This window comes from Drosophila willistoni, unplaced genomic scaffold (assembly GCF_018902025.1).
Source record: "Drosophila willistoni isolate 14030-0811.24 unplaced genomic scaffold, UCI_dwil_1.1 Seg119, whole genome shotgun sequence".
Taxonomy (NCBI): domain Eukaryota; kingdom Metazoa; phylum Arthropoda; class Insecta; order Diptera; family Drosophilidae; genus Drosophila; species Drosophila willistoni.
Genome location: NW_025814081.1, coordinates 5,953 through 29,784, shown reverse-complemented (window position 1 = coordinate 29,784; position 23,832 = coordinate 5,953). Strand labels below are relative to the sequence as shown.

The following is a 23,832-nucleotide window of genomic DNA, read 5'->3' as shown; positions in this document are numbered from 1 at the left end:
TTGACTCATGAACCACCTTTTTATAGATGTCATGAAATTGTTGCCATTTCAGATAATCCCCATCAAATTTTGGAATGGGAATTTTGGGTAGTTGCAATTATTGTATCGATTGCAATACAGGTGGTGATTGTATCACTACATTTTCTGCTGGTGCCACACAGAATTTCAGCATTGTATTTTCTGCGGCCACAAACGTAGCTATATTATATCCGGCTTCGGCTGGATTTTCAGCTAGCCGATGAATCTCATAATGGATTTCTTCAATTTGCATCCATAATTTGTCGACTACCGATTTGTAAGTCATTTTATCTTCAGGCAAAATTTGTCTTAATGTCCTGGACAATGACTCCAGCAGAGCACTTTGCTTACGAACCAGTAGTTTGATCATGACTCGCTCTTCCTCTAGTTGGCGAGCTTGTCTCTCTAGCTTTATTTTTGCCAAATGGTCCTTCCAATCTTCCACTATATTAGATACAACCGTCTTCATTTTGCTGAAATAGTCCGTTACAAAGTAGTCATCTTCAGTTGGCACGTTATTTAATTTGTCCATCAACTCCTGATGACTTTTCTCGAAGTTCTCCCACATGTATTTCAGGAGCTCAAGTTTCTCCTCGAAATAAGATCCTCCATGTTCTTTTATATTCTTATGTAATTGGTTATCTGTACTAGTACTTGACCCGATGGGAGTTCATTTATTTTGTCAAAGACAGGGAACGCTCCGACTCGTTCCTAAAATTGGTCAAGTGTAGCACAAGAAATAAATCGAAGTTGCCTTTTGAGTTTCTTTTCTTTGTTTAAAAAATTGCTGATCAATGCCAAAATCTATACTCGTGCGTACTACCTGGGTTACTGACCGAGTTAACTAGGTCAGATATTGCTGACGCCAGGGAATGCAACAGAGTTGAGTTGATCAAACTTTATTTTATATAAAAATAACTTTTTATGATTTGGTCGCCTTGTTGAGGAACCAATTGTCATTTAACTTACATTGCTATACGCAGCAAGGCAAAGACTCATGAATGATCTTGCACATCTCACAATGCTTTTGTTTTTGTATTTTCTCTTAAGTTTTCTAGAATATACTGGCGCCAGTCTGGTATGCTCTGTCTCTGTCACTCTTTACAAACCTATATGTCCTACGTAGTTGCGTAAGAATTGAAAATTTAGTAATAAGCAAGCAAACGAACGATCAAGACGTGTTCTAGCAGTGGCAGACACAGTTCAGTAACATTGAAGTAAAAATAAAGTTAAGTTCTTATGAGATATTAAACACAGTGGTTTATTGTCCATCATAATTTGGTCCTTCGAGCCGGATCGTTGGGCATTGTTTGTTTGTTACTCATTGCTTAATAATTTGTTGCAACGTGGTTGCAATTAATTGTTAACCTCAAAGTTAGTAGTCGATAGTTCTGGCCTACTATCGAATAGACAATCGCGTGCTTATTGTATCGGTATCTGTTATCGATATAATCGACGAGATCGTGAGGGAACACATCTCTGGAAAAACACGCGTCTTGAAATTTTTGGTCCACACAAGCAGTGGAAATTTCTTGGTATTTCATCATGGAGGAAATGAAAACATTCATAAAGGCCAGAGGAAGATTGAAGACAACCATTACCCGCATATATGGATATGCAGAGAATCCTGCACAGGATGCCGACGTCTTCGCAATTGACACCAAATTGGAAACTTTGTCCAATGCGTGGAACGAGTTCGTGAAGTCTGGCGACGAATTGGCCAAATACGACAAACTAGAGGGTTATGTGGACCCTACCGAAGACTTCGGGATATACGAGGAGAAATATCAAGAATATAGTGGAAGGCTAAAATTCGATATGGCCTATGTGCACAGCATTTGAATCATTCGACGTCATGTGCTCGTAGTTCACACTTCATACTAGAAACAATACTGTAACGTTCATAATAATAATGTTGATAATTATCATCAAACAAAAATCTAAGAAAGTAAGTAGTCGTAAGGATATAAATAAATGGTCTTATATAACCAAGTGTCCTTTTTCTGCCTAAGTACGATGTGGAGTTCAGTGTTTCAATGTATGAAACCATTTTTACTTTGAAAAAAAAGATAGAGAAACGTTTAGGAATTTCTGCCGGACAATGTGACATTTCGTCAACAGACGGAAATATTGCAGACGCCGATCTTATATTGGAAATGTCAGGAGTTCAGGACGGTGCAAATAACGACAGTCAGTCTATAACGGTAGTAATTTTGTGGGTCGGCTTGTGGTGATCGAAAAGGGCAAAGAAACTGTGTCGCCGGTAAGCAGCATGTCAGCGCTGGAACAAAGTTCAGATTCCAGCAGTAAATCTATCGAAAAATGTATAAAACCACAGGCTCAGAAACGAAAAATGAATCATGATTTACCTACGGAGAATAAGAGGTAAGTGTAAGAAATGGGAAAACTCAATATGGTTGAATACGGCATGTTTTTGAATATTAGATATAAGGTGGACCCTACCGTGAGCGAGGAAAGCTCGGAAAACACATCATCAGGGTCCCTGTTTGATGCATGCGGAATGGTCCCATGCGATATTAAATCTCGTGCTTCTAGTTCAGATGAGGAAGATGATCAGCCAATGAACAAAGAAGCAAGCAATGATGCACCATACGTTGATATTCTCCCGCAAAACAGGCCATTTGTTGTTGTCATCTCGGCGACCGCCTGCAACAACACAGACTTCTGCAGTCTATTGAATGAATTTTCTATAAGCTTTGATGGATACAGAAACGTCGAATGCCTAAAGTTCAATAAAGAAACACCGGTTCAAGAATATAGTGGAAGGCTATACGTTGCGGCAGCAAACGAGAGTACGATGGATTGGGTGCTGGGTGTCATCTGCAAAAAAGATAATTACGAAGCTGTTCCCCTTACGGAATTTCTACATCTCTTACCAGCTCGAGTCATAGTGCCCAAAGTAGAAAAATGCTTAAGTAAAACCTTTGATATGCTCGAACGACAAAATAATGGTATACAAACATATAAATGGTCTGTTATCGATAGAAACAATTTGGATCCATGCTCCAACGATAATATTACGAAAGTATGCGTTAATGAAGCGATCGATCTATACATGGACGCTGACAGTATTGAGACTATTAAAAACAGATGCTATCAGTTGAGATATCTTTTCTGGGTAGTCAAATTCATGTTTTGCGAGTAATTGTCAAATTAACATATATTTTATTATATTTCATTATATTTCAAAATGATCATTAAAAAAATGGCTGTGCAAAATACCTATGAAGCCTAGTAATATCTAGTTTTTTTTTCTAAGGCCTAAGATTCTCGACAACATGTCAAAATTTTATCTGAATATCCTTTGCTATTCCGCTGGACAATAGGTGAAATAACAATGACAAAAAGCAAAAAACGAGTGCCCATTTTTCGAATGCATTCGAGTCCCACTTAAAATTTTAGTATGTAGTAATAATAATAAAAATAATAAAAAATAGATACAATATATTTTAGAGTTCGTCTAGTAGTCAGTGACATTTTATTTTGCAACTGATATTGACAATACTGAAAGGAAGTCCCATTGGGGATACAGTAGATTAGCAAGCAATATATTTTTGCATATTGGAATTTAATTTCATAGTCTAATTAATGTTTTCTAGACTTGTGGCAATTAATTAATCAATTAACTCTTTTTGGTTAGGGTTTGTACATCTATCCCTTCACACCCACTTCGAAATTACGCATTAAATTTTTGGTGTATTGAATATTACATTCTGAATTTCTAGTTTTACTTCACCATTACTTTTATTTATTATTTATTTGCTTGATTGTTTTTAAATGTCTCAAACTGAGACAATTTGAATTTTCGCCATTGCCCCAATAGTTTAGTATTTAGCACTTTGATATCTGCATTCAATTTGCCTTCGGTGGTTAATTCAATGATTTACCTAATACAATTGCTAAATGGGATAATATATATATGAGATATTTCCATTGACGTAACATGGCTGGATAGAAACAGTTTTTAACCACAGAGGTTTTTTAAATTTTGTCTACTTTTTTACTTTTAACTATAAGGAACGTGAAACCGAAAGTTAAATCGAATGGACTTCTTTTTATGCTTTTTTTTAAATTAAAACTATTTATATTACAAGAACTTTGAGCTTCCGGATAGAACTAATTCAATTCAATATGCTAAAATATGCCAGGCCAACTAGGATTTTTTAGATAGTACAAATTCACTTTCACTTGCCTACTGTTTGAGTCGTTCAATTTCGTATTTCTATCTACGACAGATACAATTCCAGAATTTTGAGATCCAAGAATGCCTGGGATTTGGCTGAAATTCGACATGCCTTGTTTGCACAGCATTTGAATCATTCGACATCGTGTGCTCGTAGTTCACAGTTCATACTAGAAACAATACAGTCAAGTTTATAATAAAAATGTTGATAATTATCATTAAACAAAAATCTAAGAGAGTAAGTAGTCGTAAGGATATAAATAAATGGTCTTATATAACCAAGTGTCCGTTTTCTGCCTAAGTAGGATGTGCAATTTAGCATTTCCAATTATGAAACCATTTTTAGTTTGAAAAAAAAGATTGAAAAACGTTTGGGAATTCCTGCCGGACAATGTGACATTTGGTCAACAGACGGAAATATCGCACACGCCGATCTTATATTGGAAATGCCAGGAGTTCAGGACGGTGAAAATAGCGACAGTCGACCGGTTATATCAGTCTATGACGGTAGTAATTATGTGGGTCGGCTTGTGGTGATCGAAAAGGGCAAAGAGACTGTGTCGCCGGTAAGCAGCAGCTTGTCAGTGCTGGAACAAAGTTCAGATTCCAGCAGTGAATCTATCGAAAAATGTATAAAACCACAGGCTCAGAAACGAATAATAAATCATGATTTACCTTCGGAGAATAAGAGGTAAGTGTAAGAAATGGGAATACTCAATATGGATGAATACGGCATGTTTTTGAATATTAGATATAAGGTGGACCCTACCGTGAGCGAGGAAAGCTCGGAAAACACATCATCAGGGTCCCTGTTCGATGCATGCGGAATGGTCCCATGCGATATTAAATCTCGTGCTTCTAGTTCAGATGAGGAAGATGATCAGCCAATGGACAAAGAAGCAAGCAATGATGCACCATTCGTTGATATTCTCCCGGAAAACAGGCCATTTGTTGTTGTCATCTCGGCGTCCGCCTGCAACAACAGAGACTTCTGCAAACTATTGAATGAATTTTTTAAAAGCTTTGCTGGATACAGAAACGTCGGATGCCTAAAGTTCAATAAAGAAACACCGGTTCAAGAATATAGTGGAAGGCTATACGTTGCGGCAGCAAACGAGAGTACGATGGATTGGGTGCTGGGTGTCATCTGCAAAAAAGATAATTACGAAGCTGTTCCCCTTACGGAATTTCTACATCTCTTACCAGCTCGAGTCATAGTGCCCAAAGTAGAAAAATGCTTAAGTAAAATCTTTGATATGCTCGAACGACAAAATAATGGTATACAAACATATAAATGGTCTGTTATCGATAGAAACAATTTGGATCCATGCTCCAACGATAATATTACGAAAGTATGCGTTAATGAAGCGATCGATCTATACATGGACGCTGACAGTATTGAGACTATTAAAAACAGATGCTATCAGTTGAGATATCTTTTCTGGGTAGTAAAATTCATGTTTTGCGAGTAATTGTCAAATTAACATATATTTTATTATATTTCATTATATTCAAAATGATCATTAAAAAAATGGCTGTGCAAAATACCTATGAAGCCTAGTAATATCTAGTTTTTTTTCTAAGGCCTAAGATTCTCGACAACATGTCAAAATTTTATCTGAATATCCTTTGCTATTCCGCTGGACAATAGGTGAAATAACAATGACAAAAAGCAAAAAACGAGTGCCCATTTTTCGAATGCATTCGAGTCCCACTTAAAATTTTAGTATGTAGTAATAATAAAAATAATAATAAAAAATAGATACAATATATTTTAGAGTTCGTCTAGTAGTCAGTGACATTTTATTTTGCAACTGATATTGACAATACTGAAAGGAAGTCCCATTGGGGATACAGTAGATTAGCAAGCAATATATTTTTTCATATTGGTTTTTAATTTCATAGTCTCATTAATGTTTTCCAGTGGTGGCAATTAATTAATCAATTAACTCTTTTTGGTTAGGGTTTGTACATCTATCCCTTCACACCCACTTCGAAATTACGCATTAAATTTTTGGTGTATTGAATATTACATTCTGAATTTCTAGTTTTACTTCACCATTACTTTTATTTATTATTTATTTGCTTGATTGTTTTTAAATGTCTCAAACTGAGACAATTTGAATTTTCGCCATTGCCCCAATAGTTTAGTATTTAGCACTTTGATATTTGCATTCAATTTGCCTTCGGTGGTTAATTCAATGATTTACCTAATACAATTGCTAAATGGGATCATATATATATGAGATATTTCCATTGACGTAACATGGCTGGATAGAAACAGCTTTTAACCACAGAGGTTTTTTAAATTTTGTCTACTTTTTTACTTTTAACTATAAGGAACGTGAAACCGAAAGTTAAATCGAATGGACTTCTTTTTATGCTTTTTTTTAAATTAAAACTATTGTAAACACCTATTTATTAAGTAAAAAGGATAAAGATTAGTTTGTATTGGTCGGATTTAATCTTTGGGTTTTTCGCAGATGCAACTTGCTCGTTGCATCGCCGGAAGAGAAGAGAGACGCCGTCTCTCGACCTATCGAGGAGTTATCGCTAACAATCGATACTTATTCCTAACAATCGATACTTATTACTACAATCGATACTTATTACTAACAATCGATACTTATTACTACAATCGATATATATACATGAGCATTTAACAGACTTTAAATAATTGGAATCTTACAACTCGGCCGTCCTGACGAGGAATCGACCTCGATTCCAATTGGTAACAACGGAGGGGGGGGGTAAATAAGAATCTTAAGTGGCTGGTGTCGCCTTTGTTTGGCTATCAGAAGTGCAATCTTGATCAGGGGCAACCCATAGCTTTAATTTGGAGGCTTCTAGGACACCATCATATGGTAGTTGGGTGATTTGGGAGCCCTCTACATCCCGGATAACATATCGGTCATTCGGAAGTTTTTTATGAACCACATACGGACCACGATACCGCCTGATAAGCTTTTTGTTCGTGCCTGCCGAAGTATCCACATTCTTAATAACTACGAAATCCCCCTCCTCAAAACTAACGGCAGGGAGGTGATGCTTCGAATAATATTCCGAATTATATTCTTGGGACTTAACAATGTTACGGAAGGCTAATCTCCGGACGTCTACCTCTGAGGCATCGACCTCCTCCGTTCTCTCACCCAACCGTTCGGTTAGTTCATCTACTACCACACCTCGTTGTTCAACACCGAATAGAAGTACGGAAGCGGCAAATTTGGTTGTGGAGTGGACGGAGTTATTCAATGCAAACTCTATGTTCGGCAGTTGTTGGACCCAATCTGCGTGGTCCACAGGTTCCGTCAGTTTACCCAACATGGGGCCCAACACACGGTTAACCCGCTCGACTTGGCCGTTGGCCCGGGGTGAGGCAGTGGCATTCAGCACATGAATTATATTATTGGCCTTCAGAAATTCTTCAAACTCGGAGGAAGTAAAGCAGGTACCTCGATCACTGATGATTCGGCGGGGTCTACTGTAATTTGCGAAATACTGAGATTCTAATGTCTGGCATACTTCACGTGAATTAGTCGTGGCGGCAGGGTACAGCTTCACAAATTTGGTGAAAGCGTCAATGACAACCAGAAGATACTTTTCCTTAGAACGTATGGACGGAAGGGGGCCCAAATGGTCAATATGGACGGTATCAAACGGAAGTGGCACTTTCGGAATACTATGTAGGGTGACACGGTGGTCCGAAGCGGACGCGGAGTAGTAGATACACTTGAGGCAATTTTTAATGTAATTGTTAACATAAGACTTCATACACGGGAACCAGTAATGCTTCTTGATCTGTGCACAACATTTCTCCGTGGCCATATGGCCAAGCTTCTCGTGCACTACTCGTATGACATGATTTATCATTTCGGAAGGGACATAAAGTTGGGGTACACTCGTCGAGGACAGGCGGTACACTACTCCATCTCGCAGTTCGAAATCCGCTATCTCATATTTCTCTAACTCATCTCGGAGTTTGACAATCTCAGGGTCCCGGTTCTGGGTTAACTGCAGTTGGAAGTCAAGGTTTATATCGTCAACGTATGCGGCAGTTTCTATTCTACTTAGAGCATCAGCATGGGGCATACCAACCCCCGAGCGGTGTACAATCGTGTAGTTATAGTTTTCTAACAGCAGGGCCCAGCGAGCAATCTTGGCGGAATGTCCACCATTTCTCAGTGTCAGCGCAAGGGAATTACAATCGGTCACGATTTTGAACGGGATGAACTTAAGGTACGTCTCAAAACGTTTTAAGGAATACACTATAGCTAACGTCTCTAGCTCATAACTGTGTAGTTTCGATTCAGCGGCGGAGGCCATCTTAGAGAAGTAGGACACTGGGTGTAATTTACCGTCTGTTTGTTTCTGGAGGAGCACTGCTCCGAAACCAATTGAACTAGCATCGCAGTGTAACTCTGTTTCAGACTTCGGGTTGTAAATAGATAACACGGGGGATTCGATCAATTTCAACTTCAGTGTTCGGAAGGCATCAAGGCATTCATCGGAGAAGACATAAGGGGTATCTTTTCTTAACAATCGGGACAGCGGACACGCAATCTTAGCGAAACCTGATACGAATCGGCGGAAGTATGAGAATAGGCCTAGGCAACGCTCTAATTCCTTGCTATCCCTTGGAACGGGCAAATCCCGTATCGCCTGAATATGAGCTGGTTTAGGCGTGATACCGGCGGAATTGGCTAAGTAGCCCAAGTACTCTAGTTCCCTATACGCAAAACGGCATTTCGTCAGCTTCAGGCATAGCCCGTTCACTCTTAACACATACAATATTTCCTTCAGAATCTCAAGGTGGGTTTCAAAGTCATGCGACGCGACTAGAATGTCGTCCATATATATCACCAGTTGACCTCGGTTTATAAATTCCTTAAGGACAAAATAAACGAATCTAGCGAACACGGAAGGGCCATTACAAAGTCCGAAGGGCATGCGTACATATTCAAACTGGCCATCAGGGGTTACAAAGGCAGTATATTTGATTGAGTCTGGGTGCATTTTCACATGGTGGAAACCGTTCTTCAAGTCCAAGATAGTGAAGAATGATTTGCCACCCAGATGTTCAATGCAATCATCTAACAGAGGAATCGGAAAATGGTCTCGAACTGTAATTTTGTTCAACGGGCGGTAATCTACACACTTTCTTAGGGTGTTGTCCTTTTTGCGTACAGGGACAATCGCGGCAGCGTAAGGGGAACTACTGTGGCGAATAATGCCAGCTTTCAAGAGATCCTCACAAATCTCACGCACCTCGATGCGTTCGTGGTGCGACAGACGGCGGGGGCGGCAGAAAATCGGAGTTTGGCTAGTCAATTCTATTTTCATCTCATAGTTCATGGGCTTGATTAAATCTGGATCAACTTGTACATACGAAGTGGAGAAGTCGGAGTCCGAAGTCGGAAGGGGAGAATCAGACAACAATTCGGCAGGCACAATCTCATTCCTATCACACTCTATATCAAAGTCTAATTCACTGACAGCAGGGAGCTCAATGGAATTTATCGCCATAAGTGCATCGTTCAATGTTTCCGAAGGTACAGCAGAAGTTTTCGGAAGGGGAGAATCAGACAACAATTCGGCAGGCACAATCTCATTTCTATCACACGGCAGTATCACTCTCTTTTCCATAAATATGTCAAAGGACTTCAGAACAGCAGTAAGTTTTGGATTTATACATTCAGTCGGTTTATTCATGAGTATCAACGATTCTTTTTCATATTCTCGTTCCTTCAGTTTACAGAGTCTAATATTAATTTTATACAGAAGATCTCTACCTATAATCATCGGCAGTTCGGTTGCTTGGTTCGTCAGGACTTCAAACGTATGTATTGTCTGTGTGTTGCGGAGGCGAACACTACACTGGACTTGGCCTAAGGACAGAAGTTGGCTATTTCCTAAACCACGGCAGTTCAATGTACGGGGGCTAAGACGGCAGTTGGAGGGGACTTCAGATTGACGGATAAAACTCTTTGGACTGCCCGAATCCAGGAGGGAAAACATATCTATAAATTTCCTATCTTGCACTTCATCACAAACAAAAGCAACACTCACCAGTTGTAAATGGTCTAGTCGATCTCCCGCTTCATCAGCGGCGGCGGCTTGATTGTTTTTAAATGTCTCAAACTGAGACAATTTGAATTTTCGCCATTGCCCCAATAGTTTAGTATTTAGCACTTTGATATTTGCATTCAATTTGCCTTCGGTGGTTAATTCAATGATTTACCTAATACAATTGCTAAATGGGATAATATATATATGAGATATTTCCATTGACGTAACATGGCTGGATAGAAACAGTTTTTAACCACAGAGGTTTTTTAAATTTTGTCTACTTTTTTACTTTTAACTATAAGGAACGTGAAACCGAAAGTTAAATCGAATGGACTTCTTTTTATGCTTTTTTTTAAATTAAAACTATTTATATTACAAGAACTTTGAGCTTCCGGATAGAACTAATTCAATTCAATATGCTAAAATATGCCAGGCCAACTAGGATTTTTTAGATAGTACAAATTCACTTTCACTTGCCTACTGTTTGAGTCGTTCAATTTCGTATTTCTATCTACGACAGATACAATTCCAGAATTTTGAGATCCAAGAATGCCTGGGATTTGGCTGAAATTCGACATGCCTTGTTTGCACAGCATTTGAATCATTCGACATCGTGTGCTCGTAGTTCACAGTTCATACTAGAAACAATACAGTCAAGTTTATAATAAAAATGTTGATAATTATCATTAAACAAAAATCTAAGAGAGTAAGTAGTCGTAAGGATATAAATAAATGGTCTTATATAACCAAGTGTCCGTTTTCTGCCTAAGTAGGATGTGCAATTTAGCATTTCCAATTATGAAACCATTTTTAGTTTGAAAAAAAAGATTGAAAAACGTTTGGGAATTCCTGCCGGACAATGTGACATTTGGTCAACAGACGGAAATATCGCACACGCCGATCTTATATTGGAAATGCCAGGAGTTCAGGACGGTGAAAATAGCGACAGTCGACCGGTTATATCAGTCTATGACGGTAGTAATTATGTGGGTCGGCTTGTGGTGATCGAAAAGGGCAAAGAGACTGTGTCGCCGGTAAGCAGCAGCTTGTCAGTGCTGGAACAAAGTTCAGATTCCAGCAGTGAATCTATCGAAAAATGTATAAAACCACAGGCTCAGAAACGAATAATAAATCATGATTTACCTTCGGAGAATAAGAGGTAAGTGTAAGAAATGGGAATACTCAATATGGATGAATACGGCATGTTTTTGAATATTAGATATAAGGTGGACCCTACCGTGAGCGAGGAAAGCTCGGAAAACACATCATCAGGGTCCCTGTTCGATGCATGCGGAATGGTCCCATGCGATATTAAATCTCGTGCTTCTAGTTCAGATGAGGAAGATGATCAGCCAATGGACAAAGAAGCAAGCAATGATGCACCATTCGTTGATATTCTCCCGGAAAACAGGCCATTTGTTGTTGTCATCTCGGCGTCCGCCTGCAACAACAGAGACTTCTGCAAACTATTGAATGAATTTTTTAAAAGCTTTGCTGGATACAGAAACGTCGGATGCCTAAAGTTCAATAAAGAAACACCGGTTCAAGAATATAGTGGAAGGCTATACGTTGCGGCAGCAAACGAGAGTACGATGGATTGGGTGCTGGGTGTCATCTGCAAAAAAGATAATTACGAAGCTGTTCCCCTTACGGAATTTCTACATCTCTTACCAGCTCGAGTCATAGTGCCCAAAGTAGAAAAATGCTTAAGTAAAATCTTTGATATGCTCGAACGACAAAATAATGGTATACAAACATATAAATGGTCTGTTATCGATAGAAACAATTTGGATCCATGCTCCAACGATAATATTACGAAAGTATGCGTTAATGAAGCGATCGATCTATACATGGACGCTGACAGTATTGAGACTATTAAAAACAGATGCTATCAGTTGAGATATCTTTTCTGGGTAGTAAAATTCATGTTTTGCGAGTAATTGTCAAATTAACATATATTTTATTATATTTCATTATATTTCAAAATGATCATTAAAAAAATGGCTGTGCAAAATACCTATGAAGCCTAGTAATATCTAGTTTTTTTTTCTAAGGCCTAAGATTCTCGACAACATGTCAAAATTTTATCTGAATATCCTTTGCTATTCCGCTGGACAATAGGTGAAATAACAATGACAAAAAGCAAAAAACGAGTGCCCATTTTTCGAATGCATTCGAGTCCCACTTAAATTTTAGTATGTAGTAATAATAAAAATAATAATAAAAAATAGATACAATATATTTTAGAGTTCGTCTAGTAGTCAGTGACATTTTATTTTGCAACTGATATTGACAATACTGAAAGGAAGTCCCATTGGGGATACAGTAGATTAGCAAGCAATATATTTTTTCATATTGGTTTTTAATTTCATAGTCTCATTAATGTTTTCCAGTGGTGGCAATTAATTAATCAATTAACTCTTTTTGGTTAGGGTTTGTACATCTATCCCTTCACACCCACTTCGAAATTACGCATTAAATTTTTGGTGTATTGAATATTACATTCTGAATTTCTAGTTTTACTTCACCATTACTTTTATTTATTATTTATTTGCTTGATTGTTTTTAAATGTCTCAAACTGAGACAATTTGAATTTTCGCCATTGCCCCAATAGTTTAGTATTTAGCACTTTGATATTTGCATTCAATTTGCCTTCGGTGGTTAATTCAATGATTTACCTAATACAATTGCTAAATGGGATCATATATATATGAGATATTTCCATTGACGTAACATGGCTGGATAGAAACAGCTTTTAACCACAGAGGTTTTTTAAATTTTGTCTACTTTTTTACTTTTAACTATAAGGAACGTGAAACCGAAAGTTAAATCGAATGGACTTCTTTTTATGCTTTTTTTTAAATTAAAACTATTTATATTACAAGAACTTTGAGCTTCCGGATAGAACTAATTCAATTCAATATGCTAAAATATGCCAGGCCAACTAGGATTTTTTAGATAGTACAAATTCACTTTCACTTGCCTACTGTTTGAGTCGTTCAATTTCGTATTTCTATCTACGACAGATACAATTCCAGAATTTTGAGATCCAAGAATGCCTGGGATTTGGCTGAAATTCGACATGCCTTGTTTGCACAGCATTTGAATCATTCGACATCGTGTGCTCGTAGTTCACAGTTCATACTAGAAACAATACAGTCAAGTTTATAATAAAAATGTTGATAATTATCATTAAACAAAATCTAAGAGAGTAAGTAGTCGTAAGGATATAAATAAATGGTCTGGTTATATAAGACCAGATATAACCAAGTGTCCGTTTTCTGCCTAAGTAGGATGTGCAATTTAGCATTTCCAATTATGAAACCATTTTTAGTTTGAAAAAAAAGATTGAAAAACGTTTGGGAATTCCTGCCGGACAATGTGACATTTGGTCAACAGACGGAAATATCGCAGACGGCGATCTTATATTGGAAATGCCAGGAGTTCAGGACGGTGAAAATAACGACAGTCGACCGGTTATATCAGTCTATGACGGTAGTAATTATGTGGGTCGGCTTGTGGTGATCGAAAAGGGCAAAGAGACTGTGTCGCCGGTAAGCAGCAGCTTGTCAGTGCTGGAACAAAGTTCAGATTCCAGCAGTGAATCTATCGAAAAATGTATAAAACCACAGGCTCGGAAACGAAAATAAATCATGATTTACCTGCGGAGAATAAGAGGTAAGTGTATGAAATGGGAATACTCAATATGGATGAATACGGCATGTTTTTGAATATTAGATATAAGGTGGACCCTACCGTGAGCGAGGAAAGCTCGGAAAACACATCATCAGGGTCCCTGTTCGATGCATGCGGAATGGTCCCATGCGATATTAAATCTCGTGCTTCTAGTTCAGATGAGGAAGATGATCAGCCAATGGACAAAGAAGCAAGCAATGATGCACCATTCGTTGATATTCTCCCGGAAAACAGGCCATTTGTTGTTGTCATCTCGGCGTCCGCCTGCAACAACAGAGACTTCTGCAAACTATTGAATGAATTTTTTAAAAGCTTTGCTGGATACAGAAACGTAAGATGCCTAAAGTTCAATAAAGAAACACCGGTTCAAGAACATAGTGGAAGGCTATACGTTGCGACAGCAGACGAGAGTACGATAGATTGGGTGCTGGGTGTCATCTGCAAAAAGATAACTACGAAGCTGTTCCCCTTACGGAATTTCTACATCTCTTACCAGCTCGAGTCATAGTGCCCAAAGTAGAAAAATGCTTAAGTAAAATCTTTGATATGCTCGAACGACAAAATAATGGTATACAAACATATAAATGGTCTGTTATCGATAGAAACGATTTGGATCCATGCTCCAACGATAATATTACGAAAGTATGCGTTAATGAAGCGATCGATCTATACATGGACGCTGACAGTATTGAGACTATTAAAAACAGATGCTATCAGTTGAGATATCTTTTCTGGGTAGTCAAATTCATGTTTTGCGAGTAATTGCCAAATTAACATATATTTTATTATATTTCATTATATTTCAAAATGATCATTAAAAAAATGGCTGTGCAAAATGCCTATGAAGCCTAGTAATATCTAGTTTTTTTTTTTCTAAGGCCTAAGATTCTCGACATGTCAAAATTTTATCTGAATATCTGCCTTTCCTATTCCGCTGGACAATAGGTGAAATAACAATGACAAAAAGCAAAAAACGAGTGCCCATTTTTCGAATGCATTCGAGTCCCACTTAAAATTTTAGTATGTAGTAATAATAATAAAAATAATAAAAAATAGATACAATATATTTTAGAGTTCGTCTAGTAGTCAACTGACTTGCAACTGATATTGACAATACTGAAAGGAAGTCCCATTGGGATACAGTAGATTAGCAAGCAATATATTTTTTCATATTGGTTTTTAATTTCATAGTCTCATTAATGTTTTCCAGTGGTGGCAATTAATTAATCAATTAACTCTTTTGGTTAGGGTTTGTACATCTTAAAACCCTAACCCTTAACACCCACTTCGAAATTACGCATTAAATTTTTGGTGTATTGAATATTACATTCTGAATTTCTAGTTTTACTTGACCATTACTTTTATTTATTATTTATTTGCTTGATTGTTTTTAAATGTCTCAAACTGAGACAATTTGAATTTTCGCCATTGCCCCAATAGTTTAGTATTTAGCACTTTGATATTTGCATTCAATTTGCCTTCGGTGGTTAATTCAATGATTTACCTAATACAATTGCTAAATGGGATAATATATATATGAGATATTTCCATTGACGTAACATGGCTGGATAGAAACAGTTTTTAACCACAGAGGTTTTTTAAATTTTGTCTACTTTTTTACTTTTAACTATAAGGAACGTGAAACCGAAAGTTAAATCGAATGGACTTCTTTTTATGCTTTTTTTTATACCCTTGCAGAGGGTATTATAAAATTGGTCAGATGTTTGTAACGCACAGAAGGAGACGTTTCCGACCCCATAAAGTATATATATTCATGAGAAGCATGAGAAGCTAAGTCGATATAGCCATGTCCGTCTGTCCGTCTGACCGTCTGTCCGTCTGTCCGTCGGTGCGTACGCGATTTACTCAGCCATCTTAAGAGCTATCGGGATGAAATTTTTTTTGGGAGCTTTTTTTTACCCGGGTGAGATAAAGTATGAAAATCTTTGGGATCGGACCACTATATCATATAGCTCTAGAAGAAACATTTTTGCAAAAATCGGAGTATCCCCATGAAATTTACCAATATGATAGTAATAGATATAAAATCTCAGATCCCAAAATTTGAATCTGATCCGATAAATAGAACACAAGTTACAGTCAATATAAATCGGTTCAAACGCTGCCGGCAGCGCTGCTCGCTGCCTACTACTGCCATCATCAAATCAACAGAGCACACGCATACACACACAGACGCAACGCTACATGAACTGTATGTGTATGCGTGCCGTGCTTTGCTTAGAAAATGATGGAAGAAGAAAAACTTGTGGTAAAAAGAGAAATAATATTTTGTTTGTGTATTGATAAATTGAGTTGCAGGGAAAGAAATTTCAAAAAGGAAAAATATTATTGCCAAGTATACTGCAAGGGTATATAAACTTCGGCATAGCCGAAGTTAGCTTCTTTGATATTTATACCCTTGCAAAAAGGGTATATTCATTTTGGTCAGAAGTGTGCAACGCATAGAAGGAAGCATTTCCGACCATATAAAGTATATATATTCTTGATCAGCACGACGAGACGAGTTCAAATAGCCATGTCCGTCCGTCCGTCCGTCCGTCTGTCCGTCTGTCCGTCCGTCTGGATCAACGCAAACTCCTCCTAGACCGTAAAAGCTACAGAGCTGAAATTTTGCATGTAGGCTTGTATATACTGCAGGCGTTGTATATCTCGGATTCAGCCGGATCGGACCACTATATCATATAGCTCCCATACAAACAGCAAAGTCACGAACAGTGACTTTTCTTAATAACTTCGTTATTTTCTGAGCTATTGTCGTGAAATTTCATATTGGTGAATTAATTATACATATAAACGACTGTGCTAAATTTGATCAAGATCGGGTGACTATATCATATAGCTCCCATAGAAACGATCTTTCGAAAACAGTGACTTTTGTCAATAACTTCGTTACTTTTGACGCGATTGCTTTTAAATTAAATATTTGTTAGTTTATTATATCTGTTAATGACTGTGCCGAATTTGATAAATATCGGGTTACTATATCATATAGCTCCCATAGGAACGATCGGTGGAAAACAGTGACTTTGATCAAATCTTCGTTATTTCCTACACTAAGATTGTAGGCCGTTCTTTCGCAAATGTTAGCCTTTTTAGCTTGAACGTTTTTCCACTTTGATGGCTTTAGGTAAGGAAAGAGTTATTATAAAAATTGCAAGGGTATACAAACTTTGACGCGGTCGAAGTTAGCCCCGGCCCTCTGGTTTTTAATTAAAACTATTTATATTACAAGAATTTTGAGCTTCCGGATAGAACTAATTTAATTCAATATGCTAAAATATGCCAGGCCAACTAGTATTTTGTAGATAGTACAAATTCACTTTCACTTGCCTACTGTTTGAGTCGTTTAATTTCGAATTTCTATCTACGACAGAAATAATTCCAGAATTTTAAGATCTAAGAATGCCTGGGATTTGGCTGAAATTCGACATGCCTTGTTTGCACAGCATTTGAATCAGTCGACATCGTGAGCTTGTAAGTAACATTTCAAAAATATATATATTGTTCAGTGAGCTCCCGAAAAAAATCTCTAAAAAATGCTAAAAATAATCATAGAGAAAATGTGGAAAGGTTTGTAATCGTAAGGACATAGTAAGTAAGCGTATGATCAAGTGTCCTTTTTTTTTTTCTTTTGGAGTAGCCAGTGGAATTCAGAATGGCCTCTTATTCGACTATTTATGACCTGAAAAAAAGGATCGAGGATCTACTATCTATGTCTGAGGGGCAATGTGTCCTAATATCCTCGAAGTGCAAGGTATTAGATGGCGATCTTATTTTGGAAGCAGCAGGTCTGGACAACAGTGATCCCAAGAAGAAACCAACGATAACATGTTTTGAAGGAGCTCAAGAAATTGGAGCATTAACTGTAATTGCTGAGGCTGAAATTGAGACTGACTATAGTAACGAATCATTAGAAAGTGCAGTGACGTTTCCAGACAGGTATGTGTAAGATAAAATTTAATATGAATGAATTTTACAAATTTTGGAAACTTAGCCAAGAAGTGTCACTGAACAAAAGCGATGAGAGCTTACAGGATGCTTGCGGTATGGCTAAGTGTGATATGAAGCCCGAGCTCCATATGAATTGCATAATGAAATCACATTGCAGCAGGAAAAAGGAACGCCACATTTCGTAAGAATTTTGCCCGAAAAGAGGCAATATACCATCGTGGTTTCATCCGATTGCAATAAAAGAAATTATTGCAATTTGATGAAAATTTTTTTTCCACGCTTTGGGCTCTATGGGAACGTGCGCTGCCTTAAGTTTAATCCTGAACTCCAGTCATGGAATTTGGTGGTCGGCTCTATATTGCAGCTGCTAATGAGTATACCATGGAGTGGGTTTCGGAAACTCTCTGCTCAATCAAAGGTTACCAGGCGGTTGATCTTATAACATATTTGCGCCTATCACGAGCCAAAGTTGTTTGGCCAAACGTGCAGTCGTGTTTGGTTGATGTGTTGAAGCTCCTTGAGAAACAGAACAAAGGCCTTAAAACTGAAAAATGGGCCGTCGTTAGCGAAAAAATATTGGATCCATGTTCAGAAGAAAATATCACAAACATCTGTCTAAACCATGAAGTTATACTGTGGATAGACTGTGTTAGTGTAGAATACATTAAGAGCAAGTGCTATCAACTGCAATACCATTTCTGGAACGTCACATTTGAATTCTGTTCATAGATGTCGCGATAAAGTAGAAAATATATATTTTTTAACATAATTATATATTTATTATATAATTATATGTCAATGCATATGTGATTTTAATATTGTTTATTTTTATAAGTGTCTTCAAATTTTGAAATGAAAGTGGGAAATATCTAGAAAATAGTATATTTTTAATTTCTAAGTTGCTTTTTGTGTGACATTGTTCTGCCGATGAGCTAAATCAGGTTTGATTGGAATTTGTCTTCAATTACTATCATCACGTCACGTTCGCTTATCACAGCTCACACGTTTTTATGCATTCGTAAAAAGAAAAAAAAATAAACTTAAGTTTCCATACAAAAGCCATCTATAAAATCGAAACAATTTTAGTTTTATTTTTTATTTTTGGCAGCAACAAAATTTGTATCTTTATTATTCCTACAGCTTATTAAAGGCAGCCCATTCAAAAAAACCAAAGAAACATGTTGCTCCTCTGCGGCCGCTGCCCCGCTCACTCACTTTCATTTATATTACAACGAAATGCGACACTAAATATTGCCCTCAATGTTGCTATTGTTGTTGTTGTTGTTGCTGCTGTTGCTTGCCCGCTTGCCTGCTTGTAATTCTCTTATTGTTGTCTGATTGTTGCTGTGCAAGCCGCGGGCGTCGGCTTGTCACACGCTGCGTATGAGTGACGCGCCTTTATTTTCGGTTATTGTTTTAGCTGCGTAAAACAAAGCAAAGCAAGGGAGGAGTTGCGGAGGGAAAGAAAAAAGAAAGTGTGCTAGGTTTGGGCAGTTATTTACTTTTTTTTGTACAATGATTCACTTGCTTCGCCAATTAGCATAGTGTAAGGTACAAAATAAAATGCGGCAACATACATTCTCCTGCACAGGCTTGAGGCATATCAAGAGCGGCGGCGGTTGACTGTGACTTAACTCCACTTTAACTCCAATCATGTCATCATCATTGATGATGATAGCCCCGCATACCATTCGCTTGGCTCACGCACACGGTCCAGTTTCGCACTCATTCATTGACGTAGTCGTCTTCATCGTCGTCATCAACTGTCGGTCATCGGGGCATCATTATCATCATCATCATCATCGTCATTGTTGTGAGTGAAAGTTATGTAATTTTCATTGAAATTTTGCAATCTGCAATGGGAGACTAAAACCGGATTTTAGACCTGACTTCGGAACACTGTTATCCCAGCGGAGTAAGTGTCAAGTTGAATTGTTCGCAGACCTGGTACTCAAATCAAACTAAATTTCTAAATGCCAATCATTAATAAATTCTCTTTTTTTATTTCCCCCTCCGCCCTCGTGATCTGTCAATATGGGTAACCTTTTTGTTGTCCCCTAATGCGTTTTTGACATCTCCGAGACAGGCTTCAAGGCGGGCGGGCTTGTGTTTTCTTTTTTTCTTTGCCAAAATTTCAGACTTGTATATAAATATAATATAATGTATAAAGTCAATTAGGTTTACTTGGTTTCTTGCGATTTCTGTTGGCTTGGCAGGCGTAGCTCAATTAGCCGCAACAAGTTGCCATAAAACCAATTGCCACAATGTGCTATGTGCTTTCTTCGTCGTTTGCGTGCGTGTGTGTGTGTATGTGGGTGTGGCACACCACGCGCATTTACTTTTCAAATTAGCTTGGCAGCTTTTTGCAGCTGAGTTTGAAAGATTGCCGGATTGGGTTGGTATTTTTTTTTCGTTTTGGACGTTCTACTGACCCATTTGCGTGTCATATTACCCGGCAATAGTATTTTTGGCATTCCCTCACAATTGGCCGACAAGAATGTGGCACAGGGTAGAAATTTCAGTTATGACGAAATGCTTTTATCTAACTCTTTGAACACCGGCCAACCAACGAATCAAAAAAGCGTTGGGTTATGCATCTCGAGACCCAAACAAAACATCAAGCAACAGCAAAATTTGTATCTTTTTTTTTTTGGGATAAACGCATAAATACCAGCAGGTGAAATTGATTTTCTTTTCATTTGCGCAAATATAAAATGTCAATATTGATGTTGACGTTGCCTGAGAAAGTGCAGCAATATAAGAAGTCCATTTTTTTTAGTACGAAGATGTGGATTCGGTTTAGGGATGGTTCGGATATAAGTAGGGGGCAAGGTCTAGATGTTTGCTGTTAAAAATTCATAACCATTACCATGCGGGCACTTCAGCTCAACCCCAAAACAAATTCAATTCACTTTGCCCAGAGCCTGTTTGACACTTTGACTGAAACAAACCCCGACTCGGCAACATTGTGGTCAAATGTTGAGAGGGCAATTGACAGATGAGGTCTGTTTGAACCATGGGCGTAGTCCGAAAGAAGGAAATTGATTAACCAAACATTTTCAGTCAAATGAGACGGTGCTTTATGGATCCTTTCCGGTTGCGCTCATGTGTTGGTCTTGGAGTTAGTTTATGGTAAGCAAATCGATTAAATGCGCCTGTGGGAATACTTTCTCAGGGCCCAAGCCCAGGCAAGGGCCTGTACTTGACAGTATCGTTGCTTTGTTTAACTTAGCGTTAACCCATTCGCTCAAGCTGTAAAGAAAGTGAAATTGATGACACAAATGTTCAAAAAGATAAAAATAAGAAAAAACAAACAAGGGACAATGTGGTGGTGGTGGTAGTAGTTGTAGTTGTAGTTGTAGCTGTCTCTCTATGCTAAATGGCCTGGTTAAGTAATCTTGTAAGAGTCGCAAACATTGCGCAGCCAGCCGAATGACGAAGAAGACGACGACAACGACGACCCAGCAAACTGGCAATGTTGAGAATGTTGTTATTAGCCAGATGCGGCGACAAAAAAAGACGATGTTCATTTTGGTGTTGACTATGTCTCCCCGTCTGACTTTAATTGCCAAGCCAAACGGAAAACATAGAGAGAAAAAGCAAAATAGGAAAAAAAACACATCAACTTCACTTTCAAACACATCTCACTTAGAAAGAAGTCGCAGCGAGCATAATGTTGGTCTTTGTGGCTGTTGATCGATCTGTTAAATACGCGTCAAGCATGCGCATACATATCTAACGGTTGTAGCCCTGCCCCTGTCCATAACACTGCCCCTGTCACCCGTTCCCCTGGCCATCGTCGTCTTTTTGCTATTTACCATGAATTTTGTTTGTTTGCCCTACAACTTTCACTTGCTCTGGCCAGGCCAGACCAGGCCGAAAGGCATGCGTAGGCAGCCCAGGCAATGAGCCAAAATAAACACATACATCCCATACAATGAACATGTTAGTTACTTTTAACATTCCTGAATGAATGATGTAATAACACTAACACTGTGAGAGCATGATCCTTGCTAGAGGCTATCACTTTTATCTGATAAACTTCTTTGAACACACCTTAAAGACATTTATGTTTCTAATTATTTCCAATTGATTACTGTCGACCTGTTTATTGGCATTGTCTTTACATAAGTTTCATTGCTGTCTCTGTGTTTGTGTGTGTGTGAGTCGGCGTTCATTGCAACACGCACTTGCGGAAGTAAAGTCTTTGGTCGTCATTTGGTCGTTGGGCCCATCGCGTTGGTCTGCATGCGCAATAAACCATTTTATGCATAACGGCCTGGCAATGTTGTTAATTTTTTGAGCTCTCTGTACGCCATGGAGTGATTGTGTGTCGTCGTCTTCGTCGCCGTCTTCTGTCATCGACGTAACATCATTTGGCTTATGGCCAAAGTCAGGCACGAGCAATGTGCTAATTAATTGTTAATGGAGTTGGAGTTATGTATGTGAGTGTGTGTTTTTTTTTTGTTTGTTGTTTATTTACCTATTGGCTAATACTATTTTTAGTGAACATCTATGTATTGTAACTATTTAACTGTCTTTCTCTTTCTCGATGCCGCCCTATAGAAAAGGTTTGTAAAACTCCTGGCTATCATAGTTATGTTTCGGTAGTCTCAGTGAAGTTTCCTTTGTTAATCCAAGGGGTATGTAGTGCTGTTGCCCAATGGGCATCCAGCTGCTATTGCTGGATGAAAGATCCGCCGCGTGGGCAGCATGATAACCTTTTATCGAGGGCGAGTGTATTATCTCCAGACGATCATGTGCATGGCCACTCGACATGATGTACTTCAAGGCCAGCAGTCCGGAAGTGAGCAAAGCTATTTTGACAAACGATGAGGTTGAAAGCGCCGTTAACCACTTCAAGATCAAGGGCAACAAAACCATTTTGGCCAAGGCAGCAGCAGCCAGCAGGGGATATAACATTTTCAATAGCTTCTTGTGCTTCTTGTGGTGATGTTTGCCACGAGCTAAATGCATTCGACATTCAATTCAATTATATGTTATCCTCTTTAAAGAAGATTATTAGACTACTTACCTTCAGTTGCCCAGGTGCCAACAAGTTGGTCAATTGCTCGGCACTTAGTTCATTGTCAAGGAACTTACGCAGCTGCTGCCGGGCAATTTGTAACCATTCCTGCTCCAGACGCTCCTCGTTGGCTGCCTCTTGTTCAGCATCCTGTTCGACGGCCGCCACAATAGCGCCGCCAAGTTGTACAGCCTGTGGCAGGCTATGTGCCTGTCCCAAAGCCACCAAGGCCAACAGAAATAAAGTACTCAAGACGGGAAGCATTTCAATATTTTATGTTTGCACTGCAGCACAGTTCATAGCACACTGAGCAGGCATATTGCTGATGGAATACGGCCGATACTCTTAATGTTGCACTTGGTTGCATTCATATTGAGACTACTATATGTACATATATTCTTACACTTGGCCAATTGGCTGATTATTCCTGCTGCTATTTACTCCAACTGTTACTGCTAATGCTATTGCTTCTGATTCTATTATGTTTTCGCTTCTTTTGTTTTGCTCGCTTTGCGGTTTTCGATTCAGTTTTACTTGAGCGTGAACACACATTAAATTTTCCCTACTTTAATAAACGGTTTTACCTGCCACAGTTTCTTTTCCTATTACTGCTGATACTCTTGTTGTTGTTGTTGCTGCTGCTGTCTCGTCTCGTCTTGGACCAACGGTTGAGGCCATCAACAAGTAAAAACTCTTCATTAACGTTGGCAAGCATTTTACTTACTGCGTTTCGGTTCACTTGTCATTTTTCCATTTCTAAAATGTAGAGAAATCTACTCAAAATACTTATACTATGTATGCGACAATATTTTTACAAATTTTTATTCATATGCCAACGGTTTTACA

The 23,832-nt window shown here is 38.3% G+C and overlaps 5 protein-coding genes and 1 pseudogene across 8 annotated transcripts; 5 read left to right on the top strand and 1 right to left on the bottom strand.

Moving 5' to 3' along the window:
- Positions 1–2,359: 2,359 nt before the first annotated feature.
- Positions 2,360–3,277, top strand: LOC124460811. Of its 2 annotated transcripts, XM_047012397.1 has the most exons (3): positions 2,360–2,403; positions 2,464–2,833; positions 2,866–3,277. In XM_047012397.1, the coding sequence occupies exons 1-3, from the start codon at positions 2,372–2,374 to the stop codon at positions 2,872–2,874; spliced, it is 411 nt and encodes a 136-aa protein (XP_046868353.1). In that variant the 5' UTR covers positions 2,360–2,371; the 3' UTR covers positions 2,875–3,277. The 2 variants fall into 2 exon arrangements, with proteins under 2 accessions (XP_046868353.1, XP_046868352.1); XM_047012396.1 differs by having other exon boundaries at positions 2,464–3,277.
- Positions 3,278–4,294: 1,017 nt separating this feature from the next.
- LOC124460809 lies at positions 4,295–5,723 on the top strand. Of its 2 annotated transcripts, XM_047012395.1 has the most exons (4): positions 4,295–4,460; positions 4,528–4,913; positions 4,974–5,343; positions 5,376–5,462. In XM_047012395.1, exons 1-4 carry the CDS (start codon positions 4,425–4,427, stop codon positions 5,382–5,384), a joined length of 801 nt encoding a protein of 266 aa, XP_046868351.1. In that variant the 5' UTR covers positions 4,295–4,424; the 3' UTR covers positions 5,385–5,462. The 2 variants fall into 2 exon arrangements, with proteins under 2 accessions (XP_046868351.1, XP_046868350.1); XM_047012394.1 differs by having other exon boundaries at positions 4,974–5,723.
- A 5,108-nt stretch (positions 5,724–10,831) lies between these two features.
- LOC111519734 lies at positions 10,832–12,324 on the top strand. 2 transcript variants are annotated; one of them, XM_047012399.1, is made up of 4 exons: positions 10,833–10,997; positions 11,065–11,450; positions 11,511–11,880; positions 11,913–12,324. In XM_047012399.1, the coding sequence occupies exons 1-4, from the start codon at positions 10,962–10,964 to the stop codon at positions 11,919–11,921; spliced, it is 801 nt and encodes a 266-aa protein (XP_046868355.1). In that variant the 5' UTR covers positions 10,833–10,961; the 3' UTR covers positions 11,922–12,324. The 2 variants fall into 2 exon arrangements, with proteins under 2 accessions (XP_046868354.1, XP_046868355.1); XM_047012398.1 differs by having other exon boundaries at positions 10,832–10,997; positions 11,511–12,324.
- Positions 12,325–13,337: 1,013 nt separating this feature from the next.
- Positions 13,338–14,839, top strand: LOC124460812. The gene is made up of 3 exons (XM_047012400.1): positions 13,338–13,503; positions 13,586–13,970; positions 14,031–14,839. Exons 2-3 carry the CDS (start codon positions 13,909–13,911, stop codon positions 14,494–14,496), a joined length of 528 nt encoding a protein of 175 aa, XP_046868356.1. The 5' UTR covers positions 13,338–13,503; positions 13,586–13,908; the 3' UTR covers positions 14,497–14,839.
- Positions 14,840–17,569: 2,730 nt separating this feature from the next.
- On the top strand, positions 17,570–18,145 carry LOC111519723. The gene is made up of 3 exons (XM_023181537.2): positions 17,570–17,579; positions 17,650–17,948; positions 18,004–18,145. Exons 2-3 carry the CDS (start codon positions 17,665–17,667, stop codon positions 18,143–18,145), a joined length of 426 nt encoding a protein of 141 aa, XP_023037305.2. The 5' UTR covers positions 17,570–17,579; positions 17,650–17,664.
- A 4,375-nt stretch (positions 18,146–22,520) lies between these two features.
- Positions 22,521–23,250, bottom strand: LOC124460813 (annotated as a pseudogene).
- Between the last annotated feature and the right edge of the window lie 582 nt (positions 23,251–23,832).